General features: G+C 45.7%; 1 protein-coding gene across 2 annotated transcripts in view; it reads right to left on the bottom strand.

Moving 5' to 3' along the window:
• Positions 1 to 24,616, bottom strand: part of BCR (BCR activator of RhoGEF and GTPase) — a 122,380-nt gene extending 97,764 nt beyond the window's left edge. For both annotated transcript variants that reach the window (XR_009555968.1, XM_060249587.1), the window contains exon 1: positions 23,234 to 24,616. Coding sequence is in view for 1 of the 2 variants with exons in the window: in XM_060249587.1 (XP_060105570.1) it covers positions 23,234 to 24,554 (1,321 nt within the window). In the remaining variant the exon portion in view is untranslated. The remainder of the gene's footprint in view (positions 1 to 23,233) is intronic.
• Between the last annotated feature and the right edge of the window lie 618 nt (positions 24,617 to 25,234).

Raw genomic sequence — 25,234 nt, forward strand, 5'->3', positions numbered from 1 at the left:
GGATTCTCACAGGCATAAAGCTGGGAATGGTGGCAGCAGCTGGAAAGCCAAGCAGCCAAGCCTGATTATGTTCAATTGACCTAGAGCTCTTCCTGGTGGAACTACAGCTCTGGCTCAGATAAGGCAGACTAAAACTGCAGCATCAAAAAAACCCCACAAGGGCTATTCTCCCTGACCCAAGGCACATAAGTTCTTGGCACACTCTTTTCCTGCCCAACAGCCCCGAGATCAGGAGATGGAGCAGAAGTAGGTGGCAGAAGGTTTTGATAAGGAAAACTGTGTTTGCAGAGAGTTCTTAACTGAGAAGCTATATGTCTGTGTACCATGTCTGTGTACCATGTCTGTGTGAGAGGGTGGACAGTAGATGAGAAAAGCTGTGTCACAGAATGTGCCTGTCAAAGGGGTAATGTTACACCAAAGAAAGCTGAATATTGTGAGGACACACTGCAGAAAGCTGCATTTGCAACAAGACACAGAAGCCCTCCTAATCACAGAATCTTCTTCAGCTGTCATTCTGGTTTGGGATTTCAGCAAACACTGCCTAAGCCCATGATGGCGAACCTATGACACGCGTGTCACTGGTGACACGCGAGGCAATTTGGCTGACACACCGGAAACCAAGGAGCGTGGCGAGCCACGAGTCCTTCGGAGGCTGCTGAGCCCGTCTTGGAGGAGCAGCAGCTGCTAAGATGAAGGCGAGAAGAGGCAGCAGCAGCGCAGCGGGCCGCAGCCGCCGCCTCTTTCCCCGGCTCCAGGCCGGGGGTGGGGGTGGGAGGGAAGGTTGGCCGACGCTGCCAGCGCCTCGCCTTGACCTGGGGGTGGGAGGAGACAGCCTCCTGGCGCAACCCGTCCCCCACCCAAAGCAGAGGCAGCCAAACGCGCCTCCTCCTCCTCGCAACAGGGCCGAGCTTTGCAACCCCCTTTTCCCGCCCTCCCCGGGGCCTGAGGAAATAGGTGGGTACAGCAAGAAAGAAAAAAAGAGCATTGCAAAAAAAGAGGCAGGGGGGGGAAAGAAGTGCCCTCCTCGGCGGGTCGCGCCTTTGCAATGCCAGGGCTTTGCAAATGCAGGAGCAAGGCAGGCGTGGTTTTTTCCGTTTGTTTGCACGGAGCAGCTGGGGGGGGGGAGGCAGAGATGGCATTGCAGCAGTGTGTGTGGGGTTCAATGCCCGAGGGGGCGTCGCTCTTGGGCCTGTTGTGGGGCTGCCCCCCCCCCCATCCTCCTCCTCCACCCGGTCCTGTTTTTTTTTTTTTTTGCAACCAACATGATCTTTCTCACTTTGCATCTCGCTCTTTCTCATGGCCGCCTGCCGGAGGTGGGGTTTCAGATTTAAAGGACAAGCTGCCCTTTTCAGCTTGGAAGAGGAGGAAGGGGGTGGGCGATGGGGGCTGTGTGTGGGTTGCAAAAGAGCAAGGGGAGGGGAGCATTGGGTCGCCCCCCCTTGGCAAGCGCTGGAGGAGAAAAGGCGGGAAGAAAAAAAGATACACCCTTTCCTGCAGGGTTACAATCCCCAGGTGGGGGCAGGGGATCCCCCTCTCCCCAAAATACCCCCCCAAGTTTCAAAACGATTGGACCAGGGGGTCCAATTCTATGAGCCCCAAAAGATGGTGCCCCTATCCTTCATTATTTCCTATGGAAGAAAGGCATTTTAAAAGGTGTGCTGTCCCTTTAAATGTGATGGCCAGAACTCCCTTGGAGTTCAATTATGCTTGTCACACCCTTGTTCCTGGCTCCACCCCAATGTCTCCTGGCTCCACCCCCAAAGTCTCCTGGCTCCGCCCCCAAAGCCCCCAGATATTTCTTGAATTGGACTTGGCAACCCTCTTTCTTTATTGGGGCTGCAAATATCATCAAATTATTGATATTTCTTGAAGTGACATGGTGAAGTGACACGCGACCCGAGGAAGACTACACTTTTTCCCGATTTTCGACACACCAAGCTGAAAAGGTTAGCCATCACTGGCCTAAGCACTCACAGATGCATCTCTGTACCCATGAGGGCTAGACAGTTGGGTTCTATGTTGTACTATCTGTGCTCCTTCAACATGCAGGCACCTCTGGAATAGGGAAGACACACACAAAAATCCAGCAATGTTGGGATCTGTGAATCCACTGTTTTCTCCCTGACTTCCCTCTCCTGAAGGACAAAGATTCTGGAACAGACCAGACAAGAAGGCCATTCATTCCATCATGCAGGCTGCTGACAGCTGCTTGCCCTCTGTGGCTAGTTCATTTCTGGGGTTGAACTAGCAGCCAGGAGCAATTCTAGGAGATCAAATGGAAAAGAGTCAAGGGGAAAGAACAGTATTCCTCTCCTTCAGTGGGGACCTGACAGAGCTCTTACAAAAGGTGTTTGGGTCACCATCTTGAAGAGGCAACTGTCCCACCTGCATGATGGAGACAACAAAGAACTAGATTGTATGCCACAGCCTCAAACAAGGAAAACCAGGCTTAACATATAGCAAATACTCCCTTTAACATTTCCATGCCATAAAATAATTCACAAGTCAAACCAATAAGAAGGTAATTCCATGAAGCAATTGCAGTTAGCCATTTAGTGCAAAAGAGACACAACTGGGAGCATGGATCACAGAGTGCTGTAACTACAGTTGTGGAAAGGCTGCCCTCCCTTTCACATGTACAGAGACAAGTTTATCTTCAATTAATCTCAAGTGCCCACAAATTCAAGGCCTGATAAAAAGGTAAAGGTAGTCCCCTGTGCAAGCACCAGTCGTTTTCGACTCTGGGGTGATGCGGCTTTCACAACGTTTTCACAGCAGACTTTTTAATGGGGTGGTTTGCCATTGCCTTCCCCAGTCATCTACACTTTCCCCCCAGCAAGCTGGGTACTCATTTGACCGACCTCAGAAGGATGGAAAGCTGAGTAAACCTGGAGCCGCTACCTGAACCAGCTTCCGCTGGGATTGAACTCAGGTCGTGAGCAGAGGGCTCCTACTGCAGCTTTACCACTCTGCGCCATGGGGCTCATTCAAGGCCGGATAGCAACACTCAAAAACTTGCAACTCCCCCCTACTTTCTATCACTTAAATAAAGAGATATCAAGTACTCTGTAAAAATCAGTTTGCACCCAAACAGATACAGTGGTTAGCTGAACATGCATATTCTATTCTGAATGCAGGATTACAAACTTGTTGACATAGATTTGGACAGACTGCCCTGTTTGTAAGGTCAAACTCAGGCTGGACAAACTGAAATGCAATCCTGATTACCCATTGTACAACTCCTGAAGCAAAAGTATAATCATAGTGGGAGGAAGGAAAGATTTTGGAAAAAGGGAAACGCAAAGAATTCTACTCCTGAATGGGATCAAAGGATCCCATTTTGCAACATCCTCTCAAAAGGACATGGGCTTTTCCAAGGTAACCAAAAGAACTCAAGACACAAGAAGTGCTGATCTGGAAAACTTGCTAGAACAGACTTCAGTCTTTCACCATGGAAAAAAAGGTTGAGCTTAGTTTTGGTTTCTTAAAAAGGCAGAACCAGAACCATATCAAGCATACATCAAGCATTTCGCTGAGTACAGTGATGGTTCCACCTTCCTGGAACTCCCATTCCCTGCCTCCCCATGAGGCAGTAGCACTACTAGTACTTTTAGCATCATCTGTCAGGTTAATTATTGCATTTTATTGTTTTAATTTGTTTTAACTATGTATTATATGAACTTATTATGTTGTGCACTGCTCTGAGCCCTGTTCTTACAGGGGAGGGCGGTTTTAAAATCCAATTTAATAAATAATACTCTCCAACCAATATGAGAACAACATGCCTTCGAGTCACAGCTGACTCAGAACGACACCTTCCACAAGGCATGCCAGGGATGAGGTGAACAGAGGTGATTTGTCACGGCCTTGCTCCAACCCAGTCTTCCATGGTGGTTTCCCATTCAAGTACTGCTTAGCTCCCAAGCCCTGATGAGCTCTGGCCAAACTGGGCTAATCAGGCTGTTTCAAGCAATGAAATACTACATAAATCCTGTATTAACAAAAATGCAAAACTGAGAAAAGCCAGCTTGGCTGCAAATCAATGCAACAGCACAGAAATAGGTTTGGACACCAGATCTGCTTCTCATCAAGTGGAAAATAGGCTGGATTCTTAAGAAAAACAGTGAGGGAAAGAGACCAGAAATCCATAAAATCTTCCACTTACAGTTTCCTGATGCTGTACAACAGCAGCACTTAGAATATTCAGATGGGCAGGACAAAAATAAGTATTACGGAATAACCAAAGCAAAGAGGTGGCAGAAATGCCATGCAAAACAAACAGAAAAGGGATAATGGAACTCGTGAGTTAAAGCCATTGGCATTTTGTTGCCTAACATTTTACCAAAACTGCAGTTGGCATGTAGAGGGCCCATTTTGTGGATATTTTATACACTGCAAGGCATAAATGGACAAATCTTAAAATCCAAGGGCACAAATAACAGGCAAAAGAAGCAGCGGCTACTGTCCCCCATCCTTCAGGTTCACTAGCAGTTATCAGCTGTACAAAATGAACTGTGGAGGCTCCTAAACAAGCAGCCCCAAATACCACCACCATCAAAAGCCTCTGCCTGGAAGCGACCCCATGTTATTTCTAACCCATCCTGCCCTGGAGGAAAACTAATTGCTCTTGGGTTAACAGTGGATATGCAGGAAACTCCATGGGTCCCAAGAAAGGCAACTCAACTGAGAAGAAGAGGGGTATTTGTGAATAGATTTCTAATACTTGGGTGCACAAAAACTCTTGTGCATTAATTAGGCCAACTTATTCTGGGGCAGGTTAGTATGCCATGAGGATGGCTATGGGCTGCAAGACCTGAAGCAGTTCTTGCTGCCATGGCAGGTTACGTAGTTAATTGAGCACACAGTTAATGTGGGGGTGTCTTTGGGAAAGATGCACTTACCTTGTTGCTAGGGATTCTGTGAGAGAAGCCATTACTGTTGCTATGCCAGCTCTCCTCTGTTGCTATTATTGTACTTTTGATCTCATGCCTGGGAGAGCATAAGGCACCAACAAGTTACACAAGAGAAAGGTCCAGTGCAGCAGATGCCATCTCAGCTGGACAAGTGTTAGCCTGTAAGTGCTTGAGGATTTCTTGTGACCTAACGCAGCTTTAGCATTAGAACACATAGTTTAGACAAAGATCCATTAATCTGAACACATTTATTTTTCATGGCTTGCAGCCTGTATTTTTTTTTCCATTATTTAAAAACTGTTTTCAGATTGCAGTTTCATAGCAAACCTGCATTCTTATGGAACTGATCTGGCAAGATTTCTACCCCCTTGTTAATGTAGAGGCAATTTTTAAAAATGAAAATTTAATTTTTGTAAGAAATCCTTGTGGTCCTGCTGCAGATTATTGTTTTACTAAATTTTACTGTCTTAAAATTAAAGGTAAAGGTAGTCTCTTGTGCAAGCACCAAGTCATTACTGACCTATGGGGTGACGTCACATCACAACATTTTCTTGAGTGGCTGAGTCAACCACCTTGAACCAGTACCTGAACCTAGAAGCTGGGATCGAACTCAGGTCATAAGCAGAGCTTGGACTGCAGTACTACAGCTTACCACTCAGCGCCACCAGGCTCCCTGTATTAAAATTAGTACCATGGGATCTTAATAGTTAAACATTGTATCATTTGCCTACCAGTTGAAAGCACAAAATGTAAATTTAAAAAATAATAATAATAATAAATTTATTCTTATATCCCGCCCTCCCCCGCCAAAGGCGGGCTCAGGGCGGCTCACAAGCATGGAAATCCATGGTTCAATAAAAGAATACAATACAACAGCAATTTTAAATCAATAACATAATAAATAAGTTAGTTAAAATAGATAAAAGGTGCTACATTACTATGGGTCATAATATCCACAAGATGGCTGGATGGCTACACATCAATTTCATCAGTTTAGCCAGGTTCTGTTTCGAAAGCCAGCTGAAAAAGAAATGTTTTACAAGCCCTGCGGAATTGATTCAAGTCCCGCAGGGCTCGCACCATCTCTGGTAGATGATTCCACCATCGAGGGGCCATTGCGGAGAAGGCTTGCTCCCTGGTTGCCTTTAATCGAGCCTCTCTTGGCCCAGGGATTATTAGGAGATTTTGCGAGCTAGATCTCAGTGCTCTCTGGGGAACATATGGGGAGAGGCGGTTCCTTAGGTAGGCAGGTCCTCGGCCATATAGGGCTTTAAAGGTAATGACCAGCACTTTATAGCGAACACGGTACACAACCGGCAGCCAATGCAGATCCCGCAGCCCAGGCCGCACATGTTCCCACCGTGGTAGTCCCAATAGCAGCCTGGCCGCCGCGTTCTGGACTACCTGAAGTTTCCGTGTTTGGTATAAGGGCAGCCCCATGTAGAGGGCATTGCAGTAGTCTAGTCTCGAGGTGACCGTTGCGTGGATCACAGTTGCTAGGTCGCTGCGCTCCAAGAAGGGAGCCAACTGCCTCGCCCTCTTGAGGTGAAAGAAGGCGGATCTAGCAGTGGCAGCTATCTGGGCCTCCATTGACAAAGAGGATTCCAGTAGCACTCCCAGGCTCTTGACTTTGCGCACTGGTATCAGTGGCGCACCGTCAAAAGCCGGCAGCGTAATCTCCCCTCCCAGTCCGCCGCAGCCCACGCAAAGGACCTCAGTCTTCGCTGGATTCAACTTCAGCCCGCTCAGCCTGAGCCAGTCAGCCACGGCTTGCAATGCCCGGTCCAGGTTTATTGGGACATTGCCAGCCCGGCCGTCCATCAATAGATAGAGCTGGGTGTCATCTGCATACTGATGGCAACCCAGCCCATACATCCGCACAATCTGGGCAAGGGGGCGCATAAAGATGTTAAACAACATGGGGGAGAGAACTGCTCCCTGAGGCACCCCACAATGAAGTGGGTGTCTCTGGGACAGCTCCCCCCCCATTGCTCCCCCCCAATTGCCAAAAAACACCACGAATCTGAAATAAATATATTCCCACTGGTTTTATTATTTTCTTGGTTGCCTCTTTTCCCACCCTGACTAGCACTGTACCTGTACAACATAAGATATATTCAAAGCCAGCTGCATACCTCTCATCCTTGAAGTATCCTGCCCACCACAGGGCATTTCCCTTAGCTAGATGGTGTGTAATCCCCTCTGTGGTCCTAGAAGAAAGATACAGAAAGATCCCCATGCTTAAGAGGGTTTGCCCTTGTGGCACTGGTGCTGTGGAAACTGTTGAACATGTTTTGCTCTTCTGTCAATTCTATCAGGAGATTTGTGCTAAATTTATTATTCCTGTATCTAGTAAAATCCCAGGTCATTCGGATTCCGAGATCACTAGGAAGTTTCTTATGGGAGCCAATCCACATATTACAGCCTCATGCGCAAGGTTTTTCTCAGTTGTTTGTAAAATTTGCAAACACGTTTTATGTACTAAAAGTAAAATATTAATAACATTCATTTTATTTTAAATTACTTATCATAATTACTATTATAATTTTTATCTGTCATTCTAAATATTTTATATTGTTCATACATTGTTTATCTGACATTTTTCCAGAATTTTTAATGGTATCCTAAAATCTGTAAATTGAATTAAATGTGTGCTGGTTGTAGACCATATTAAAAAACTCAATTGAATCAAACTGAAATAAATAACACTTCCATTCGTTTTATTATCTTCTTAGTTGCCTCTTTCCCCACACAGACTAGCTCCTGTGAGCACCAACTAGTTGTGTTATGCCTGCTAAAATCAACCAGTGCTTTCACAAGCAGACCTCCTTCTGCCCTGCACTTCCTCACAGGAAGCTAACTCAGCTTTGAGAGAGAACAGAGGACCTTCTACCTACCCAACACACCTCAGCAGGAAGCTGTTACAGCCCAAGGCATCTGCTTGCCTCAAGGTTACTCTGACTCCCTCTCCACCAGCAATGACACCCAGCAGGACAAACTTGTTTGCAACAGAACGGAAGGAAGGTGGAAAACCAAAATCCCCTTCCAACCCTTTTGACAGCATACACAATACTACCACAAGGACATTAGCTATTCATGCAGTTCCAATAACAGCTATTCCCATTGTCCTAAGGATGAGAAGCATCTGAAAAGTAAACCAGAAGTAAACACCTCTACCTCCACTGGGTAAGAAGTGGTTAAAGGCCTTTCCACACTTTCAGGTTTTATAGAAATGACAGAGAATGTGCGAAACGTGGAGAGCCAAAGTTAGAACAGGAATGATGCCAGCCAAGGTTCAACGTTAGAAGCCAACTGGTTCAACATGTTTCTTGTAGGCAGCTACCCATTTCTATAGTATTAAGCATATAAACATTCGCTACAACTGTAGGCAGCCCCACAGATTACTCCAGTGTATTGCATTCCATTCGATCACATTTTTATTCAAACATTTATCCAAGGAGCTCAGAGTGGTTATGTGTTTTTTCCCTCCTCCGTTTCATCCTTCCAACAGTCCTGGGAAACAGGTAGGGCTGAAAGAGACATAAGTTCACACACTGAGCTTTACAGCTAAGTGGGATTAGAACCAAGGTCTTTCCAGTTATATCATGACCCTGAACTAAATAAACAATAATTTCAGGGGTGACAAGCAGGCAAAAACTAACTAGACCTCAGTGGTAGACTGCAAAAAATATCAGAAGAGTTATGGGCATTGAAGCATCATGAGATGTGGTAACCCCCCCCCCCACCTTAATTTCCTCCATTGTTAATCACACACACAAAAATAAAATTTGCTGCAGAAGACTATGGTAAAATTCAAAATAATATAGCTGTACCCAGTGGAATGAAAGTGCAAAGGGGGTGGGGGGGAGAGAGGCATACCAGGAACAGAAATTACCTTCCCACAATCAGCTCCTTAGGCAATCCTAAATGACACAGGGAAATCCACTTAGACATCAGAAACAGAAGAATAAACCTGTTAAAAAGATTATTCATATACTTGCTTACTGCTGCCTTGGCCGCACTTGCCAAGAAAGTCCTTTTAAAGGCAAACCAGATGAAGGAATGAGTCTGCAGAAGACTGACCAAATGCCAGTACACAAATAACAGAATTTTCAAGTTGCACACAGAAACAACCAAGAACAGTTCTATTTATTACAACATTTTATCCTAGAGATCTGCTCAAGTTTTCCATAGGATATTGTCATATTTAGCAAGATAAATTATTGCAGTTGATCTTGTATAACAGTGCTGAGATTATCATTATCAGGGGCTGGGTACATGTACCTTGTGTTCCTGAAAGCCACTGCAGAGATGCTCCATTGTGTCCCCAAATTCCTAGCTTTACAAATAAAGCATTCTAGTTCTCATGAGACACACAACACTAACAATGAAATTACTGATGCTGCTCCCATGTATAGTGGATCTTCACAGCTTTTTCTGGTAGCCTAGTCCAATATTGAGGCCAAAATTTCTTGCACACTGCCCCAGATTTGAGAGCATCACACATCCAAGTTCCATTTTATATTAATTCTTACAACAAATCTAAATTATATAAAGATTTTTTGTGGCTATAATTTACTTTAATATATTTAACTATGTAAACCTACTATTGGTTTTTCCCTTTTATTTTCTATGTTTAATGTGTGTTATTGTATTGGTTATTTTTATTAATGTATGTAACTTTTATACTTATCTATGATATGTTCATTTTCAGAATTTTCATTAATAAAATCATTTGAAATTTAAAAAAAAAAAAACACACACATCCAAGTCATATGGCAAATTCTCAGCAAAGTTTTCATTTTCTGGCCCAAAGAGCAGACTTTCACCATCATCACCTAATTTATTCTCCCAGCTCTGTGCTGTGTGAGTAGTCAGTGGGCACAACAAAAAAAGTTCTAGTTCAGCTGTCAACTTCACATTTCTGACAGCCAGTATAGTATAGTGGCTAAGAGTCTTGGACTAGGATCTGGAAGACTAAGTTCAAACCTTTCTGAGTTACGACAGCTCACCGAGTGAACTTGAGACAGTCATGATGTTTCTCAGTCTAAGGAGGAGGGGTGAACAATGTTGTAAACAGCTTTGGACTATGTCTGGTGAGAAAAAGCAAAGTACAAATACCTTTAAAAACATTTCTGCAGACATAGGGCTGAGGGTTTTATTTTGATGCCAGCATGCATAGCATAAAAGCAGCGCTGGAAAAGTCCACAGCAGAGTGAACTGGGCTGAGAGGAGGAAACGGGGCAAATCAAAATCATATTGTAAGTAGCCTAAACCTTTTTTCCCTTCCATTTAAGCTCATTACAGTGATCATCCTCATTAGCCTTCAGCAGCAGTTTCTGGGTTCTCGTTATTGATCTCCATAAATAAGATTACATATATCTTAAACAAGGTTATGCAAGTCATAAAGCAAGACAGCCAACCTTCCTTAATGGTTCCACATTAAACTATATATTTAAAGGGCCTATATTCTTCACTTTTATTGTTAAAAATATTTATTTGATTTTTTTAAAAAATCCAAGGCAGTTGTATTAAAAATAAAATATATATACATGTCTTCCTTCTTTCAAATTAAACGGTTGATCTGTTCAATCTGAAGAGAGCAAAGGGCCACACCAACTGGAGCAAAGTGGGGGCATTGCTGTTTTTATGCTTCACAGATCCTGCTAAGGGAGCTGAATGCAAAGCATGTAGGGGTTATTAACATATTGAAATAAATTGTTTTCCTACTAGATCATTGTTTTTTATTTGTTTCTCTGTTCAAATTGAGTAATTTGTTTTGGATTACCAGTAAGAAATATATCTGCTGAACCTGAAAAGCTACCTTCAAATGAGTCAAATCCATTTATCTATCTGTCCCAGTACCAACCATTCTGACTACCAGCAGCTCTCCAAAGCAAACCCCAGGCAAAGAAGGATTTCTCTTCAGTTTACCTAGATATTCTGGGGATGGAATCTAGAATGTCTTGCATACTATCCAGGGTACTACCTCTGAGCTATGGGCCCTTTGCCACCTCATTATAAAAGGAAGTCTCCTCATTATAAAAGGAAGTCCACCTCATTATAAAAGGAAGTAGCCTCCCACCAGCCAAGATTCTTTTTACAATTACACATTAATAATCATTGTACAAAATGTGTCACAGTTGTGACAGATGCTCAACTGTGGAAGTTCTATTACTTTTTAAAAAAACACACACCCAGCAATTAATATTAATAGAAAATAAAACATCTAATAAGGATGTCCTTGTTCATTAGAGATATGATGAATTACTAACTGTTAAAAAATCCAGACACACAAAGACCAAGTGAGAAACCAGCCCCAGGTATTCACAGCTCCAAGAGGAGACTACCTGCTGTTTACAGTTTATTGCAAGTACTATTCAAAATTGTAATACTACTTGCCTACTAGAAAACAGAACTATAATTTGTGCATCTCTGCATTCAGATTTGGCACACAGTTCTGTACAGCCCTTCAATATTGAAGTCTGTAATCCCGCCTCCTCTCCCTTGGATACCTACAGCTGCCCTTCATAGGCAGTAAAATGTGAACCTGAAACACAAAACTGCTAAAGAAACCAGAAATTTCTCATTTAGAATTATAGCTATAAACACATATGCTGCAACCTCTTTCTGAGAGTCAGGGTGCAGGGCATGACAAAACCCAATTTATAATTCCAACCATCTTCTGCAAGTTCAGCATGGCTGGCATTTTTTTGCTTTCAATTCAGTTTGCAGACCATCAGCAGATATAAAATAATTCCTGCATCTTCCAGGTCATACTTCTCCACTTCTTTCAATGCTAGTAAGGTAAAATTCTACCAGGCTCTGTGCTGGCATTGCCAGTCAAACTCTAAGGGCAAGTCTAAGCAGAATTGCCTACAGCCAATGAATCAATGACCTCAACCCTTCCAGAAGCCTTCTGGAACAGGATTTTGCTTTAAAATTAGCATTCCCATACATGGCACTTGAGACTAGAGATGGACATGTCGACATTTGGCAACAACATTTTCTACACATAAGAACAGCCTATGTTGGATCAAAGTTCCATTTTGTCAGCTGGATGCTCTTAGGAAGTTCACAAGAAGAGCAAGATGAAGATGCCATCCCCCATTATCTCCTTCTCTAGCATCCAGAGGTACATATTGTCTCCAATTAAGGAAGTGTATTTAGCAGCCATAGCTAATCTCTGCTGATCCCTGTGTGGTGTAAAGTGCTGTCAACCAGAGTCCAGGTCTTTTCCATTATGGCTCCTACTCTGCGAATGGGCTCCTTGAGCTCTCTGGCCACCAGAAAGCCTGCTCAGTGCTATTGTGCCTCAAGGGGTGAAGTGGATAGCCACTTCTCTGTGGCACCTCACCTCTGAAATTCCATCTCCTATCCATTCACAGTGCACTAGATCTGTTGACTATTCAGCACCACTTTTGAAAAAAAACGTTTTTCCCAAATAACTGGTCCATGTTGAATGGTATTTGTTCTTCTACCATGATATTTACTATTGTTTTTAACTTTAAAATTGCTACTTTTTTTTGTCTAGTGCTTGGCTGAAACAGGATTTTTATCCTAGTTTTGCCTGTTGCTTTTTTGGGGGGCTTTTTGCTGACTATTTAAGCCAGTGGTTCCACAGCCAGCACCTCTTTTCCTGCTACTCCCTAAATTTTTCCTTAAATTTCCCTTTTTTGAAACTAGTTCCTGAGAAATTTTAAATCCTTATATAACATAGAAATATTCATATTGGATGGGCTGCAACCAAAATAGCACTTACATAGCTTTAGAGTATGTTTCACAATCAACAGGTTCAGTAACCAAGAACACGAGAAAATATCATGCTCAATATGATTATGTTAAGAACTTAACCAGCAAAAACTTGAAAAATGACAAAGAGCCAAAAACACACACGGTATACTGGCCTGACTAGAGCATCTAGTGATGGTTTCCACCAGATTTTAACACTATGCAGAGGCAGAAACTTGGGAATGCCATTAGCCAGCTTCTAGGCTCAAGCTAGCCTGGTCACTTGCAAATAAGTGAACAATGCTGTCAAAGGGGCCCACCTCCAGAACCCTCCATTGCCCCCTTGCCTTTTAGTACCCCCCCCCAGATAATCCCACTGCCCACCAGGGCTGGTACCACCCACTTTGGGAACCACTGATATAAGCAAATATTGATTAATCTTGCACTTCGAACAAGTTTGTTGAAGACAGAGTTCAAAAACATATTCAGCAAAGAATCTGGGGTTCCTAATTTGACTTGATATATCAGTAAGTGAGCTAAAGAGTTGTCCTTGATTAATCACTCACAAATGTTCCTTCTTTTAATAAGAGACTTCTAAAAGTCCAGGTAACAGTTACCACTTCAGAAAAGGAATCGTTCCTCTTCATATACAGGGAGGAATGTCTCTTCTACTGTACTTGCTGTGGCTTTGTTCCTTCAAAACAACCTTTTAAATTCTAATGTCCATTTATGCAGGTTCAACCAAAGAATCTATTATAGACCATATAATTAACCAACTTAAACCCTCTAATTTGATCTGGGCGTCCAGCAAATTTGCTCTGCAATTTGTAACATGATGAGGGTGTCCCAGGGCTAGAGCATATGTTCACCTCCAACCACTATTTTCCTCAAACATTCTCCTCCCTCACTCTGCATGGTGGTGATGTTGAATCATCAGCATGGTTCAATCTAAAAAACAGCAGGCTTGGAGCCCATCCCTTCACTGAAAGAACAGTGGTTTGCACTCCAAGTGTGGTCAACATTCAGATTTTTTTCCACATTCTGATTCAACAGTGTACAAGTTCAGCTCATCCACATGAACATGTGTAGTGCTTGTTGCACATTACATCACTGCCCACCCAGAGAAACTCACCAAATTCTCCACCAAGGAAACAAGAAAATCTATGTTGAAATAAATCATGCACATCACTCTGCTTGTTTTGCATAGACTTGCATCATTTGCATGAATTTTTGCAGATTGTCAACACATTTATGTAGAAGCAAATGCCACTAAAAAGCATTGCATAAATGCCAAGTATAATAATATCATCAACAGCCTTCTGGGGACACTGAGTGGCCAAGCAGAATCAGTCCTCCCCGTGATGCTAACAGAGACTCAGTGGTCCAAGATGACAAATCAGAATAGGGTGGAAAACAAATCAGGAGAAGAATTACAGCTGAAGCCCATCAACTTGCCAATTTGCTGGTGCCACTGAGGCAGTATGACACAAGATAAGTGAGAAGGAAGGAAGCAGGTGGACATGAATAGGGCCAAGATGAGATAAAGCTGATACTCCTGGAATAGCCATATATCCAGGGCTTAAAAAAAAAAAAGAGGCACAGAACTCTCAAGAAAGAAATTAAGGAGAATCACATGGGTGCCCCTCATGAAACTTTTAAACATTTTTTTTAGAATTTTGTTTCTACAAAGATGTTCCAGAACTGTTACACTGCGTTTCCCCAGGGAAAAAGCCCCGCATATATCCAACTGGAGACCCTTTGCTCAAGAAGCAGGTGACCTGGGAGCTGCTTACAGACCAGCCACAGAGTTTATGTCCATCGACAGGCCTCTCACTGAAGGGAAGCAGTTTGGAGGTGAAGAACTTGAGTGAACTTGAGAAAACAATCTCTCTTTTTCATGTGCTATTTTTATTACAAGTTTCCTATCCTTTCTCTGAGGAGCTAGGGAAGCATACAGAGTTCTCTCTTCCTCTCCATTTTATTCTCACAACAATCCCATGACGCAGGGTAGGCTGCCCCTTACCTGGATAGCCCAGGCAAACTCAATCTCATCAGATCTTGGAAGCTAAGCTGGGCCAATTCTGGCAAGTACTTGGTTGGGAGACCTCCTTGGAATACCAGCTGTCTGGAGGACAGGAGTAGGCTTTTTTTCAGCCACCTCTCTGAAAAACCCCCAGGCCTCCAGCAGTGGTCAGCCACCAGAGGTCACCATGACTTCCAGGTGCAAACACACACACACTAAAAAAAATACAAAAAAGGAGAAAGAACAGTAGGTTAGGCTGAAGAGAAAGTCACCAAGAGAGTCCCATGACTAAGTAGAGATTTGAAACCAGGTCTGATCCCAAAATCGTTATGACTATACTGCCTCTCTGAAGATTTCTTTTTTTACATGACACCTTAGACACAAAAAGAACCAAAAAGCCATTTCACGACAGAACAGCCATGTCTCAGCACGACACTACCAAAGTGTGGTACCAAACACATAAATGCACAAGCGTGGTCTGAGGGGCAACATTCAAATTCTGCCACACCTCACCACATAGTCTTCTTACACACCCACTGAGAGAAAATAAAATGACTAAGGTACTTCTTCTTTGATCTTTAGCCCTGTGTCCCCCCCTCCCACCACCACAACATTGTTGTTGTTTTCAGCTTCCACACAACATCCTCTAGCAATTGTTCATGTTCTGGGTTTTGCCCTATCTCACAGCCTACTTTTCCAAACCCATTTTGGTATAATCTTTCTGGGTAACCTGAACTCAAAGTGGGTTTCATCACAGTGTAGGCACAAAGATGCAGATTTATGCACTGTTCCACCCACATCTGACATCACCTTCTATCCATTTCTCATTGTACCACAAGGCTTTTTGCTAGATTTTAAAAATCAACAGTATGTACATTATTATAGCATCATGACACTTTAGTGATACACCTATTACAGATTTTTTAAGTAGCAAAAGCAAAGAAAGGGATAATGGTAAACATGATGGGATAACAGAACACTCTTCCCTAAGGAAACCCCACTGCTACTATAAACCTACCATAGTAACAGTGGGAGCACAATCTGGAATTGTCCCATATGAAAGCAGTTCAGCTTACCGCATCAGAAGTGTGGGGTGCTACACTTGATTCTTAAGAGGAAAGCTGAAGCACTGTAATCTAGAAAATCATGGTTGATTTTGAACTATTCTATGGTTGCTGTCACTCCACCCTTACCAACTCCTCTTGGTTGCTATGGAACAAAGTCCTCAGTTCTGAATTTCTTTACAGGCACTGGTGCAGTGTTTTGTCACTACTTCCTGGTTCTTTGTTTACAGAAGTCAATGCCTGTATGGGAAGTTAAAGTAAACCCTTAGAGAATATTAGCACACTCTTTATTCAAGTGGATTTTGCTTTTTTTTTAAAAAACTGTGCCACTGCTAATGCATGTGCGCACAATCACTGTGAAATGACAAATCACAAGAGTTTATATGTCACAATCAAAAAATCTGCACATACACACACACAAAACATACACGAGTAAGCACAAATTCTGAGATATCAAGGTATTTTTCCCACAGAGAGCTAAATAAAACCCCAGTCCTAATGGAATACACCTCATCAATGCACTTCAAAATGCACTTTTTGAATGCACTTCAAAAAACCTCACCTTTGTAAATATATAAGTACTAGGCACTGTGAACTATAAAGACGTGGAGGGGGGGGGACAGAAGATGGCTAATCATGAGCCCCTATACATGAGATGTATGTTCTTTTTCCCATGTCACCAGATTACAACTACAAATGACTGTCCAACCACGAGGGAAGATGAGGGAAGCATTACCACAACTCCAGGGGCATTCCTGTTGCTCTGCATGATTCAAGCTTGAAGCTTCGATGCCTTGCAGGGTGGAGAGAATACAAGACCAAGCAGAAGACACATCTTGATTCACATCTAAAACCTCACTGAGACAACCAAAGGTAGGAGTGAGCATTTTGATTTTTTCCCTCATTTCTCAAAACATGGACCCCTACAATTCTGAGGACAAAACACCTGAGCCTTGTGTGATTCTAACGGCAGCAACTGTGGAGAAGTGGGGAAGAAAAGCAAAGATCCAGGCAGGACATGGGTTAAACTTCCACCCATGCCATTCCCCCTTCCTAAAATCTCTCATATATACCGTTGCTTTCTTGGGGTGGGGGAAGATAAATTAAAGTTGGGGAAATGGCAGGAAGAGTTAGCCTCCCTCTCCACAGATGCTGAGAAGGCCTGCAGAACAGTCATTCATAGATCTTCCAGTAGCACCATCAACACAGGAATCTATTCAGAAAAGGGTCTCTCATCAACTTTCTTTTAAAAAGAAACATTTTATCACATTTTCATCCAGTGTGGCGTAGTGGTTAAGAGTGGCAGATTCCCCATACCTCCACATGAAGCCTGCTGGGTAATCTTGGGCCAGTCACAGTTCTCTCAGAACTCTCTCAGCCTCATCTACCCCACAAGGTGCCTGCTGTAGGGAGAGGAAGGGAAATAGATTGTGAGCTGCTTTGAGACTACTTGGTAGAGAAAAGTGGAATATAAAAAAACAACTCTTCTGCTTCTTAGTTTGAGTCCAGTTTAAAACCAACAAAGTCTTAGTTTAAGACCAACAAAGTTTTATTCTGAGTATAAGCTTTCACTGAAGAAGTATGTGTTCACATGAAAGCTTATGCCCAGAATAAAACTTTATTGGTCTTAATGATGCCACTGGACTCAAACATTGTTCTGCTGATTCAGACCAACATAGCTACCCACCAGAATCTATCTTCTGCTTCTCCAATTTTTGCTTTACAACAACCCTGTGAAGCTGCCTATGCCAAGAGACAGTGATTGGCCCAAGGTCACCAAACAAGGTTCTTTGTTGAATGTGGATCCGAAGTCCCGATGTGTTCACATGTAGAACTGGCAGATCGAAACCTATTTCCCATGCCACAAGAACTCAGTAGATCCCCCAGAGGAGAAACACCTTTACACACTTGATAAGTGGCATAACCCACAAGTGCAAATCTCACATAACCATCCATGTACAGCTCAGTACCATATCTTCAGAAACAAAGCAGCAACAGGCTTGAATATGGAGGAGGGACACAAGACTTGCAGTTTATTCTCTGCTCAATCACCATAGCGGTGACAGCTAATGCCAGTCAGAACATGAGAGATTTCAACCCACACCTCAGCTTAGGAGGATGCACCAGTTTAAAAAACTGCAGACTAATAATCAACTGGGAAGCAGAAAGGCGATCACTTAGAAGGGCTTTTGTCCTGGCTGGGCCTAGAAAATCCCTTCAGCCATACCAAAAAAGGATTAAGCCAGAGAGGAAATGGGATTGCACACATTTATCATGCAACATGAAAAGGCTTCAGAACAAACAGCAACCCTACCCCCTACAGTCGCAGATGAAATTCAAGACTGGCTACTAACCCAATAAACTGCTACTAACCAGGCAGCATCAGCTTTTGAAGCCAACTCAGTCCAAGAAAAGGAGCATCTTAAAGTGTCTATGCTCAAGAGACAGGCGAGGCAAAGGAATTTAATGCACCATGGATGCTCAGGACAAGTGCCAACAGCACACTGGGCCATGCTGCCTGGTACTGCTACCAGGTTTTAAATTTACTTTACATTAAAATATTTATGACCCGTCTTTTTCCCCTTAGCTCAAAGCAGCATATAAATCCAAAAACATACAGGAAGAGATAGCATGTTACTCAGGCCTCAGATTCAGCAGGAGCTCAAAGGAGCACAGCTCCCGAACCTTTCTGAGGGTTCCCGCTCTTCCTCCCTACCTACCTTGTCCATTGAATAGTAGGTGCAGCTGCATAACAATCCCTGGATTAGGAGAGCGGGCAGCCAGCCAGCCAGCCACCAGGGGCTTTGCCACACCCCCAGCAGCCCTCGATAACCCTTAGAGAAGCCTGCACCACCCTTTCTCCACTTCTTATGTGATTTTGGGTGGTGGGTAGCTTGCTGGCCTTTTGACTGGGGTGGGGAGCAGGAGAACCCCAGGCAAGTGAGGCCTGCTTGGGCTGGTTGGACCTCTAGCCAGCCCAAGCAGGCCTCACTCACCTGGGACTCTCCTTTCTTGCATTGTGTTGCTTTTGGCTGGGGAGGGGCAGCATATGCTAACGAGTTATGCTAATGAGTTCCACCACCTATTTTTCTACAAAACAACCCCTGATGTTACTTATATAGCATGTGGTCAGGAACAAAAAGCACTTGTGAACCCTTCAAATGAGGGGCCAACTGGCTCCCAACTGGACTCAGTACCTTAAACCAGCTGCACAAGTGAGTCTGTCCCCATCCCAGTGCAGAAAAGCTACATCTTTCAGACAGAAGCACAAGAGCATGTGATAGAAGGAAAAACAGAGCAGAATCACAGATGGACCACAATAATTTCCATTTCCCAGTCTGCTTGTATTAAGGTCTGAAAAAGTAGGACTGAGACAGACACATGAATATCCAGTTTCAACTGCAACCATCCCAAAACAGACCACATCCAACTCCACATACAAGGACCACTGTAGATTTCAAAAGCTTTCTGCACCAAACAGAAATTTGGTCTTGGTTGCAGCAAGGTTAATTACTGCAATGCACTCTGCAAACTGCTTGAAAACTGCAACTGGCCAGAATGCTGCGGTTCCAGCTAAAGAGGTATTTCCCTGGCCTTGCAACTTCATTGCCTTCCTATAGGCTCTTGGACCAATTCAACAGGTACTGATCATCTGCTATCCTCATATGGGGCTTTAAAAGAACTACCTTCTCTGTGTTCCTGTCCAGGTTTTAGCATCATCCACAGTCTTACTCCGGCTTACCCTTTAACAGAGATGAGGTAGGTACTAGGTAGCAGAGAGGAGCAAGGTTTTCTCAGCTGCAGAATGTACAGAACAATCTATTCTCCCTTGCTTTTCAGTGAATATTTGTTTCTTGGGCAGGGGTCCTTTCAATCTCTCAGCAGAATTAGTGTGAGTCTGGTCTATCAAGGTCAGTACTGTCTACTCTGACTGGTAGCAGCTCTTTGTGGTCTTAGATACAGGTTTTTCACATCACCTATGTAATTCCTGGTCTTAAAAAAAAAAAACACTAGAGAAGCTGGGGACTGAATCTGGGATCTTCACACCAAACAGATGCGCTTATCACTGAGCTACAACCCCTCCCCATATTTCATTTTTTTAAAAATTCTTCTGTTATTTGTATATGTATTTTTGATGGCAATTGTAAGATACCCAGGAATCAGTTCACTAGGGGACACAACTGATCAAAAAATAAAATCCAGAGCTGAAATTGGCTGCTTCAAGTCCATGTCAGAGGGAGAAAAAGCATCAAAGAAATGTCCTAAATAAATAAAAGCTGTCTCATGGCTTGTTTTTTATACTACGTTTTTTAACTGTAAGCTGCCTCAGTCGGGACATTTAAGAGGTAATATAAAAATGTTCTAAATAAATAAATAAAATGGAACGGTAAAGGGGGGACAGAAGAGCCATCAGCAAAGGCACAGGACCCAAACTAGGCCTATGGAGAATGGCTGGCAGCCTCCACATGAAGCCTGCTGGGTTACCCTGAGCCAGTCACAATTCTCTCAGAACTCTCTCAGTTCCACCTACCTCGCAAGGTGCCCATTGTGCACAGAGGAAGGGAAGGCAGTTTGAGACTTCAAATGGCAAACCACCCCGTAAAAAGTCTGCCAAGAAAACATCATGATGTGATGACAAACCATGAGTCTCAGTGGTTGCACAGGGCTTTACCTTTAGAGTAGAAAAATCCAAGACTATAAAAACCAACTCCTCCTTCTAAGCCTTTTCTGAAAGGGCCAGGACAGTCTCTTCATTAGCATGGCTTTCATCCCCTACCACAGATAAAATGCCTTCAAAACTGTAGGTCAAAGCACCTGCCTCCCTGCAAGAGCAACTCAGCCAGCTGCATCTGCCCCTCCATCAGGACCCCAAGGTTACCTTTTCTCCCTTCTAGCCGTTTGTTCCTTATTAAGAAACTGAAAACTCAGGGAGGCTCCCCAACTCACTAAAGAGCAACACTAGACAGATGGCTGCAATTCAGCTTCAACCAGCATTTAGTCCCAGTTTCAAAGTCCTCCCCCTTTAAGGACTCACAAAAGATCCACAAGACCAGAGAAATCCCAGAGTTAAAAAAAGAAAGAAAGAAAGAAAAAGGCATACTACTCTCTCTAATCTGACTGGGGGAAGGGAGGCAGAGAGGATAAGGGTTGGTATGCACAAAAGCCAGCTTAAGGCCCAAACAGCCTTTCCCTCACATAACAGGGGATCGGCAAAGGTTAATGTGATCATAAAGATCCCACTTCTAAATGACTGCCCTCACTCCAGCAAGCAAGCCTGCACACAGTAAACAGGATCCCAGAGTTGTGTTTGCCTCAACAGATTTGCAAATGCACAGACAAGAATGGAAATAGTGCTTGAGAACTGAACAGCTCAAGACCATGAAGACAGCTCCCTCCCCTTTCCACAAGCTCTTCAGCCTGGGGAGATTCCCCACTTCTGCAGGAATTCTGTGCCTTTTGCAGATGCCAGACTCAATTCCTTCAACAAAAGCCAAAAAAAGAGAAGGGAATGTAAAGCATGGACCTGAGGAGAAAAAGGGGTCTTCAGTTTCCCTACATGAAGACAAAAGCTTATAAGAAAAATGAAGCTGCTCAACATGAATCTGGGGGAGGGGGGGACTCAGTCAAAATACAATTTAATATTCCACTGCTTAGTGTTTCCTCTCGTGCACACTCTGTAATGCTCCCCCCTTTGTTAATTTCTTGAAAAAGGTTTTAATTGCTGCTGTTCTGCACACTGCATATTTAAAATGGTGAGCCATAAACTGCATTGAGTTCTTGATTAAAAAAAAAACCTCAGGATTTTAATAGTAGGAAAAACAAATTATTCTGCATGGCCTTTCCCATTTGCATCCAAGTCAATCTTTCCCTCCTTCAGCTCCACCAGGCCTCATGCTTTCCCCTGCAGCTTAGAAACAGGATGTTAAACCCACTCACCAGGCAGGGGCTGAGCCACCAGTGTGCAATGTGCAGCACCTGGCACTCTGTCAGGACAACTTCAAACAGCTCTGGCAGCAGGCCACTGGCTCAGAACCGGAATGCAGGAACAATAAATCTGCAGTTTAATTGCTGATCACTTTATTTCAACAGTGTCCAGACAGATGCCAGATTCAGAAGAGCAAACTACACACCAAGCTGGAGTTCTGTGCAACTCCCAAACGCCTGTTTTACCTTGCCCCCTAGATGTCCAGGGAAGGAAAAAAGAAGAGCAAAAACATGGTCCTGGAGACAAGAGTTAATTTCCACCCCCAGTGCAGTTTCCCTAATGCCTGTCATTAGACTTAAACCAGGATCCATAGTGCCAGTCTCTTCTCACCTCCATTCAAGAGTTTAAGACAACAGGAGAGGTGATAAAGGCTCCATTTTAAATGGAAAAATGTCACTAGGGGAAGAAGAGCGTTAAGTCCCATGGGTACTGTCATCATGATCCATACTGCCCATCCCCACAACAGCTCCGCCCCCCAACCATTTGCATTTTATGATTATCAAAGTCAAGGGTACCCTATGCTTTAAGGAACTGTGGAAAGCCCCTGGCCACACAGAGCAACACCCAAGGACTAACTGAGCACCGTCAAACCAATGAATGTGCCACTGCCTGTAGTTTTCTCCTTCCTGACCCATTTTGTTCATTTCTGCTAAGCTGGAGAATGATGTGCTAGGTCTACAGAATGATCTCACCTAGGAGCCTGCCTCAGTTAAGCAGGTCAGTCAACCTGCCGTAATATCCAGAGTGGAAGAAGGCCACTGTAGCCCAGCTGCCAGGCTATGAACTAAGGGTTCTATTGTTGCGTCCCCTCCCTATAGACACAAACTCTACAATCCAGATATCAGAGTAAGTAGGAAGCAAAGGTCAAATTAGAAAAGGGGCCCACTAGCAAATCGCTCCTGAGAGTGTCAGCACAGCAGCCAGGCCATTTGCTCCCAATTTAAACACCAACACAAGAGTGGCGAGGAGGGGGGACTCATGCTAACCTCAAGAAGGGACCAGGCAAGACTGGACAATATGGATGATTTGAGAAGAATCCTGATTTCCTCTCTCCCCCAACATAAACAACAAATCAATGCAGAAAACACTCCCTCCCATCTGTAAAACCACAAGTGACCCAGAACAATAGAATAGAGGAGGTTTTTCTCCAACACAAGGAACCACATTCAGCAATAAGGGCTGCATAACAAGACATAGAGATTTTGATGTGAGCATTTTGGACTCCTCCAGATGCAGGCCATAAAACAGAGACACCTTCTTTGGGATCAAGGCAATTTCTGGAAATGTGGCCCAAACATCTAACCTTGCAACAATTTTCTGAGGCCGTCTGACTGTAATTATAGCAAACTGCTTTGGATAGAAAGATCTGCAGCATTTCCTACAGTCTCAGCTAAGGAATCCTGTAAAGCCACAGCTGAGGTTATCACACCATGCAATGACATCTAGGGCAGCTCACCCACCTTTAGGCCAACTGCTTTAACGCGAAAGGGGGAGGGGGAGGGAAGAAGGTACCCACCAGCGTCTCCATGGAAACAACTGTCCAGAGAGGGCCTCCCGGGCAGCAGCTCGCTGTCACTGGGCCAGATGTGTCCCGTTTTCCGTACTCCCACAATGGTGGCTTCGGCCACGATGACCTGTTGCTGCTGCCGGTGGCGCTTTTGAGATTGGGGGGTGGGGGGGCTACTGCTGTCGAAGGACTGCTGGGAGTTCTGCGAAGGAGACCTGCTTTTGTCCCGGTAGAGGCGGTAGGTGGTGGGGCTGGGCGACACGTGGCTGGACTGGCCCGAGGAGAAGTCCTCCTCGCTGGAGGTGAGGTTCTCGTTGGAGCTGCAGTCGGGCGTGTAGCCGCCGCCGATGTCTTCGAAGCTGCGGGGAGAGTAGGAGCGCCTGGGCCAGGTGAGGTGCTTCTCCGGCTCGGCCGCGCTGGGGTTGCGCAGGAGGGGGCCTCGGCCGCCTTCGGCGTCGCCCATCATCATCCCGCCGACGTAGATGCTCTGGTAGGGCTGCAAGTCCACGGGCTGCCAAGCCGGGCGGCCGGCGCCGTTGGCGTGGAGCAGGTTGTCCTTGAGGAAGCGGGGGTTCAGGTCGGCGTCCTCGTACTCGCCGTCCAGGGCGCAGAGGCCCTCGGCGGCAGGGCGGGCGCGGGGCGAGGGCAGGCCGGGCAGAGCTCGCCGGCGCTCGAGCTGCATGGCCTGGCTGCCCAGCGAGCTGATCTTGTCCGAGACCTCCTTATCGTTGACCTTCACGAGGCCCCGCTCGTGGTGGTACTCCAGGTTCACGTAGAAGGGCTTCTCCGGGCCGTCCGACGGCGCCCTTTTCAGCCGCTCGAAGTTGGAGCGCAGCGCCGCCACGCTGCTGGCCGCGGCCCGCTCCTTGCCCACCGGCTCGAAAGCGCCTTCCTTGTCGGTGCTGCCGCCGCTCGGGAGCCGGCGCCCGGAGGAGGGCCGGTGCTTGGAAGGAGACACGTCGGGCTCGCAGCGGGCTTCGGCGTCCTCCAGGCCTCGCTTCAGCTTCTCCTCGCTGGCGCCTTTGCCGCGCTCGGGCTGAGGCTGCGGGCCGTCTGGGGGCGCGGGGGGGTCGGTCTCGGGCACGTGCGAGGAGCGCTTGAAGCCCCAGCGCGTCCGGTCGTAGCTCTTCTTCTCCTTGGCCAGCAGCGTTTGCAAGTAGATCATGCGGAAGCGCTCCTTGTTCACCTCCAGCTCCAGGCGCCGGATCGACACTTTGCAGCGCTCCAGCTCCTGCTCGATGTCGCCCACCGACTGCAGCGCCATCTGGGGCGGCTCCGAATCCGCGAACTGGGCGCGCCAAGCCTCGGCAAAGCCCACCGGCTCCACCATCTTGCCGCCCTCGAGGCGCGCGCCAGCCCCCGCGGCTCAGCCCGTCCCGCTGCTGCCCATTTTGCGCGAAACAAAGGGACACGCGTGGAAGGCCGAGAGGGAAAGGGGACGGCCCCCCAACCCCGCGCGCACCAGGACCGAGGTGGGGCTGGGGGCCGCTTCTGCCCGCCCGTGGCTCTTCCGCCGCGTGTGCCCCCCCCCCCCCGCCCGAGAAGGCGGCCCGGCCACTTATCCCGCGACGAGGCTTCCACGAGTCGGGTGCCCCTGTGGCTCGCGCTGCGTAGAGTCGCGGTTCCCCATCGCCGGCTCGCTGGGCTGGCGCTCCTGCTGGCAGGCTCCGGAAAGGAAGGGAAAGGGCGGGGCGGAGCAGCGGGCGGGCGGGCCCCTTAAAGGGCCAGGGGGAAGGAGGAGGCGCGCCGGGGAGCAGAGCGGGATGGGGGTTAGGCTGCGGGCGGGCTTGGAAGGGAGAGTGGCCCGGCTAAGCCGCCAAGAACACGCGGCCTCGCCTTGAGGTGCGGGGGGCTGGGCTGGGCTGGCGCTGCGCGACGTTCAACAGAGTTCCCCGAGTTTGGAGTCGGCCTTGGAAGAGGAAGGCCGCAGCCTGGCTTTGCACCTTGTACGGAGTTTGTTGGACCGGCCCGTTTCTTCTTGATGTTTACGCTGCTAAATTCAGTTTTTGT

The sequence above is a fragment of the Heteronotia binoei genome, chromosome 11 (assembly GCF_032191835.1).
Source record: "Heteronotia binoei isolate CCM8104 ecotype False Entrance Well chromosome 11, APGP_CSIRO_Hbin_v1, whole genome shotgun sequence".
In the NCBI taxonomy this organism is placed as follows: domain Eukaryota; kingdom Metazoa; phylum Chordata; class Lepidosauria; order Squamata; family Gekkonidae; genus Heteronotia; species Heteronotia binoei.